Genomic DNA, 6,992 nt, shown 5'->3' on the forward strand with positions numbered 1-6,992 from the left:
TCCCATGGCGCTTTTTCCCTTTGTCCTTCCGTACACTAACCCCACCCCGCCCCCTAACCCCCTACACCCACTCCAACAACCAGCCCCCTTCCCCCCTTTTTTGTGTATATATTTCAAGTGCATTTTAGCTCGGCCGTGCCACACTCGCGGTGTCTTTTCATTGTTTCGTCAAATACGTGTCTCCGCTTCCACATCGGTGAGGTACAGAACTGACACCTTCCCCAACTCCTGTTCCGAAACTGTGTGCCTGCCAGATCTCGTTAATGACTCATCAAGCGTTTCCCAAAGTTCGCGTGGATATACAGTCCTTGTGAGCGAAGCTGTCAAATCGTCGACGGGGGGGAACCCTCAAGGGGAGAGAATAATTATGGTTCAGCAAGTGTAGACCTTCGACTGAATACGTGTTGTGTCTTCTACACTTTTTTGTTTTTCCTCCTAAGAGTTTGGACGGGCTGTTTATTTTCTAATTTTATTTATTTATTCATTTTTGTTCATTTCTTGAACATCTGAGTCCACAAACGGTGACCGGCTGACTGACAAACAGACCACGTTTGTGTGTGGATTTGAAAGTTGGGTGACGGACGGACCACCATGGCTTTTGGCAGTTGTTTCTCTTGCATCAAATATTCCGTGTTCGTCTTCAACTTTCTTTTATGGGTAAGTCGTTTTTTACAAACAGAACTATTTCATCGTTGCACTGATGACAGCTGTAAATAAGTAAGTAGATAAATAAAATAAGAAGATATATCAATAAGTAAATGAATAAATAACTAAAAATGAAAAGAATAGAATAAGGAAATATATGTCTCACATATTCACATAAGCTCACATGTTTACTTACTCTTGTATGCTACCTCGTAAAAAAGATGGTAATTTCTTTTGCGAAGGCCGTGGTCAGACTGTCTGTCTTTATGCCCCCCACCCTCCACCCCCACCCCTCTAATGTGTGTGTGTGTGTGTGTGTGTGTGTGTGTGTGTGTGTGTGCCGGTCTCTCTGTATTGTATATGTGCAGTAGGCTTACATACATCTATCTATATGGTGTGTGTGACAGTACGCTTTGTTGTTAAGCTCATTAATCCATCCATCCATTCCTCTGTCTATTCCACCACTGACTCTCTCATCACTTCCCCATCCCCCACAGTTTTCAGTTTCAGTTTCAGTTTCTCAAGAAGGCGTTACTGCGTTTGGACAAATCCATATACGCTACATCACAGTTTAATAATAATAATAATAATAATAATAACAATAATAATAATAATGGATACTTATATAGCACACTATCCACAAATCTGCTCTAGGTGCTTTACAAAAACGCTTTGTTAACATAAAACATTACATCTATGTTACATACACACACCAACATATGACTACACACACACACACACATACACACACACACTGCATACATACATTTTAACAATACATGTGTATCTAACAGCTACCCTAACACATACGCACACATAGGCAGGCACAAACTTACATAAACGCACGCACACACAATACACATTCATATACATGCATGTAGTTATGTACACATACAGTTTCTCAAGAAGGCGTTATATGCGTTTGGACACCACATCTGCAAGGCAGATGCCTGACCAGCAGCATAACCCAACGCGCTTAGTCAGGCCTTGAGCGCGTGCTTCTAAATTATATATATTTGTGTACCTATCAGACGGGCGCCATAGATGAATGGTTAAAGCGTTGGACTTTCGATCTGATGGTCCCGGGTTCGAATCACGGTGACAGGCGCCTGGTGGGTAAAGAGTGGAGATTTTTACTATCTCCCAGGTCAACATATGTGAAGACCTGCCAGTGCTTGAACACCCTTCGTGTGTGTATACGCAAGCATAAGATCAAATACGCACGTTAAAGATCCTGTAATCCATGTCAGCGTTCGGTGGGTTATGGAAACAAGAACATACCCAGCATGCACACCCCCGAAAGCGGAGTATGGCCGCCTACATGGCGGGGTAAAAACGGTCATACACGTAAAAAGCCCACTCGCGTATATACGAGTGAACGTGGGAGTTGAAGCCCACGAACGCAGAAGAAGAAGAAAATGTACCTATCAGAGTGGATTTCTTCGACAGAATTTTGCCAGAGGACGGCAACACACTCGTTGCCATGGGTTCTTTTTCAGTGCGCCTTGTGCGTGGGGCACACGGAACGTGTCTCGGTCAAGTTTATTGTCTCATCCGAATGACTAGACGCTCAGTTCGATTTTTCAGTTCCAGTCAAACTTGGGAGAAAGAGCGAGCGAGGGGAGGGACAGGATTCGAACCAGGCAGGCAGACGCCTGACGGACTCTGCATTGGCAGATGAGCTGCGTCTTAACTCTCTCCGTACGAACGGCGAAAGAGACGACGTTAACTCACTCAGTACGGCCAGTCCTCTCTTCTCCTCTACACAGACCCCTCGGATGTCCAGTGGGTGTCTCAATGACCCAACCTTCAGCTTCCGTCGTCAGAATTGTGGTATTCTTTGTCAACATTCACTTCTTCAGTATAAGAGCCTTCCGCTTGCAATATTTTGATGATGGTGATTGGGGTGAAACGCTGTTAACGTCGTCTCTTTCGCCTTTCGAATGGAGAGAGTTAAAAGCGTTTCACCCCAATTATCATCATCAAAATATTGCAAGCGGAAGGCTCTTATACTGAAGAAGTGAATATTGACAAAGAATACCACAATTCTGACGACGGAAGCTAAAGGTTGGGTCATTCAGACACCCACTGGACATCCGAGGGGTCTGTGAAGAGGAGAAGAGAGGACTGGCCGTACTGAGTAAGTTAATTAACCACTTCGCCACCTTCTTCCTGTAAACAGCTGCTGGGCTGTGCGCTGATAGGGGTGGGTAGCTGGCTTTTGGTGGATGACGAGGCTGGCCGGCACGTGATACAGCTCTCGACGACGACGACGCCGACAACGACAACGACAGGGAGGGAAGCCCCTGTGATCGTCAGCTACAGTCAGCTGACGGAGAACAACGTCCCCGCCACCCTCTGCTACCTCTTCATCGCTTTTGGCTGCGTCGTCATCGTCGTCGCTTTTGTCGGCTGTTGTGGGGCGGTGCGGGAAAGCTCCTGTCTTCTGGCTGCCGTGAGTGTGTGTGTGTGTGTGTGTGTGTGTGTGTGTGTGTGTGTGTGTGTGCGTGTGTGTGTGTGTGTGTGTGTGTGTGTGTGTGTGTGTGTGTGTGTGTGGGTGTGTGGTGGTGGTTGGTTGGTTGGTTGGTTGTTGGTGGTGGTTTCAGTTTCAGTCTTAACGATGATATGGATACTTATATATAGCGCATAATATATCCTCGGTCGGAGACCAAGCTCAAAGCGCGTTGCAAACACAGGGTCATTTGATTGATTGATTTATATGGATACTAATATAGCGCCTATCTTCTGTCGGAGACCAAGCTCTAAGCGCTTTACAAACACGGGGCCATTTCCACAACAGGCTGCCTACCTGGGTAGAGCCGACTGACAGGTGCCACACTGGGCGCTCGTCACTCGTTTCCTGTGTCATTCAATCAGATTCCAGGCACGCACACATACACACTCAGACAGAAATGTAACATGTTACGTGTATGACCGTTTTCTTTATTTGCCCCGCCATGTAGGAAGCCATACTCCGTTTTCGGAGGTGTGCATGCTGGATATGTTTTCTTTCGCCTTCTGCGTGCGTGTACACACGTAGGGGGTTCAGGCACTAGCAGGTCTGCACACATTTTGACCTGGGAGATCGGAAAAATCTCCACCCGTTACCCACCACTTGCCTTTATCCAGATTCGAACCAGAGACCCTCAGATTGAAAGTCCAGTGCTTTGACCATTATTTTGGCTATTGCGCCAGAGCGTGCGGGCTGATACACGTTACACCACATCTGCTATAGGGGGAAAAAGAAAGAAAAAAAGACCACCGATGACGGAATATGGCTGCATATATGTCGAGGTAAAAACGATCATGCACGTATACAAAGCCCATTCGTATATTACGTATACGAGTAAACGTGGGAGACGCAGCCCCACTAACGAAGAAGAAGAAGAAGCAGGACCTCCGAAGACGGAGTATGGCTGCATGTATCACTCACTCATTCCCTCGACCGCTGGGGTCGTTGGGGGGACAGGAGGAAGATGTCATAGCTCGCCACGCCGTTCTGTTGGTAGCTGTCGTGAGGAGATCTGGCATCGTCATTTTGGTCCATTCCTTAACGTTGTCGGACCAGCTCTTTCTCTGCCGCCACCGTCTGCGCCCTCCTTCTACAGTCCCTTGCAGGATGGTTTTGGAGAGGGTGTTATGTCGTATGACGTGACCAAACCATGCCATCTTCCGTCGTTTGACAGTCGCCAGCAGTGGTTCTTGGGGCCCAACAAGGTTGCTGACCAGGTTCCGCACATAGTCATTGGTCTTGTGCTCCTTGTAGGAGATGTGTAGTAGTCTCCTCAAGCACTTGGTTTCGAATGCTTGGATTCTTCTTTCTGTTTCTGCCATCAGTGTCCATGCCTCACATCCATATAAGCGGATGGAGACCACCAGTGACCTGTAGAGCAGGATATAGGCGAGGTAAAACGGTCATGCTCATGAAAAGCCCACTCGTGCATGACGTATATAAGTGAACGTGGGAGTCACAGCCCACGAAGCAGGACCTCCGATAACGGAGTATGGCTGCATATTAGGCGAGGTAAAAACGGTCGTGCACATAAAACCACACCTGTGCATGTATACGAGTGAACCGGTGGAAGTCGCACGCGGCCCAGGAATGATGAAGAAAGGGGGCGTGGGGGGGGGGGGGGGGTGGGTGGGGGGTTGGGGGGGGGGAGTGGGGGTAGCAAATGCCTGACCATCGCATAAACCCAACGCTGTGGTCATTGCAGCCTTGAATGCCCACCATAAGTTTGGGTAAAACGTTTAACACAGAATAGAAATTAAATGATTAAACAAAAAGAGATAAACACTAAGCAAATGCGTTAACTCTCTCCATACGAACGGCGAAAGAGACGACGTTAACAGCGTTTCACCCCAATTACCACCATCAAAATATTACAAGCGGAAGGCTCTTACACTGAAGAGGTGAATGTTGACAAAGAATACTACAATTCTGACGACGGAAGCTAAAGGTTGGATCATTGAGACACCCACTGGACATCCGAGGGGTCTGTGTAGAGGAGAAGAGAGGACTGGCCGTACTGAGTGAGTTAACATGTAACAGGATGGAAGATAAAATGAAGGGGAGTGGGGTGTTGTTTGGTCGTGGGGGTGGCGGTGGCAGTGGTGGTGGTGAGCTGGGTGGGGGGAGGGGGGTGGGTGGGTGGAACGGTTGTTGTGTTGTTGCATTACTGTTGTTGTTCGCCTTATTATTATTATTGTTATCGTCATCATTGCTGTTGTGACGGAGACGTCACATCACCATTCTTCAAAACCTTCTACTACTGCAAAGTGAGAGCTGTATTATCAATGGTTTCTCCAGTCAATGGGAAATCATTTACAGCTTAGTCTTTTGTGAAGGACTATGACTCAAACTAGGAGGCAAAATTGCACTGGCTCTTAGTGCTGCAGCCTTGTGGGCTAGTTGGCCTTTGGGGACCATCCCAACGCCGACTGTCCTAAAAACCCTCTTGGCCGAGAGAGTGGGGATGTAACTTTGGCAAGACACTCTCCACTATAATCAAATTCTAGCCCAAATTTGCAGTTGCCTCCTCTGCTGTTCTGATGGTCATGGTCGGACACGACTGACTATCATATATACTGCTGCTGTTGCTGTGTTCAGTCTGCATCTCATTGCTGTTCTTCTTCTTGCTGGCTGTCTTTCTTCTTTTTGTTTTCGTTCTTTTTCTTGTTGTTCTCTCCCCCCCCCCCCCGCCCCCCCCCCCCCCCCCCCCACGTTTATTTATATCATTTTATTAATTACTCAGTGATTCACACAGCCCTCCCGCGCGTCCGTCTTCCATTAGATCGATGACATGAATACATTGCTTCAACAGCATCATCATCATTATGATACGCACTCATCATCATCATCGATCGTCATTATCATCATCATCATCATCATTACCATCATCATCAATATTCCTTGTCACCCCGGTACACTTGGTAATAAAGACATGTTCTATTCTGTTCTTTTCTGTCATCGTCATAGTACAGGATGAATTACAACAACAACAAAAACAAGTGTCTGGAAGTTCTCCAACTACTATTTCTACTGCCTTTACTCCTGCTGTTGTTATTATTATTTTTTATATTTTATATTATTATTATTTAGTTAGTTAGTTCGTTATTTATTTATTTATTTATATATTTATTTCGGTTTTTTTTGGTTTTTTTCTTCCATTTTTTGTACACCTATTGTTGACTTCATCAAGTTTTTGCACCTTATACATATTATTATTATTAGTAGTAGTAGTTCTTTTTTTAATGTGTTTATCTATTATTATTATTAACATTATTATTTTATTTTATTTTTATTTTTTTAAATTCTATTTTATTTTATTTTATTATTTTTTTCTCAAGGCCTGACTAAGCGCGTTGGGTTTCGCTGCTGGTCAGGCATCATCTGCTTGGCAGAGTTGGTGTAGCGTATATGGATTTGTCCGAACGCAGTGACGCCTCCTTGAGCTACTGAAAGTGAAACTGAAACTGCTGTTGTGCTAGTGTTGCTATTACTGCGTAGTATTTCTAGTAGTACCGGTACTACTGCTGCTACTACTACTGCTGCTGTCCTGCTGCAGCTATTACCATTACTTCAATTACTACTACTTCTTCATCTTCTTCTTTCCGTTACACGACCAACATCGACTTGCCGATGACTCTGTCGTGGTTCATGCATACTGGGTATTTTCGTGTCTCTATAACCCACCGAACACTGACATGGGTTACAGGATCTTTAACGTGCGTATTTGATCTTCTGCGTGCGTATACACACGAAGTGGGTTCAGGCACTAGCAGATCTGCACATACGTTGACCTGGGAGATCGGAAAAATCTCCACCCTTTACCTACCAGGCGCCG

The 6,992-nt window shown here is 45.8% G+C and overlaps 1 protein-coding gene across 1 annotated transcript in view; it reads left to right on the forward strand.

The window, feature by feature from the left end:
• The first annotated feature begins 223 nt into the window (after nucleotides 1-223).
• The window catches only part of LOC143294373 (CD9 antigen-like), a 12,972-nt gene continuing 6,203 nt past the window's right edge, over nucleotides 224-6,992 (forward strand). Inside the window, exons 1-2 of the mRNA XM_076605844.1 lie at nucleotides 224-657; nucleotides 2,828-3,100. Coding sequence (XP_076461959.1) covers nucleotides 592-657; nucleotides 2,828-3,100 — 339 coding nt within the window. The 5' untranslated portion in view covers nucleotides 224-591. The remainder of the gene's footprint in view (nucleotides 658-2,827; nucleotides 3,101-6,992) is intronic.

This window comes from Babylonia areolata, chromosome 19, assembly GCF_041734735.1.
Source record: "Babylonia areolata isolate BAREFJ2019XMU chromosome 19, ASM4173473v1, whole genome shotgun sequence".
Classification (NCBI taxonomy): Eukaryota; Metazoa; Mollusca; class Gastropoda; order Neogastropoda; family Buccinidae; genus Babylonia; species Babylonia areolata.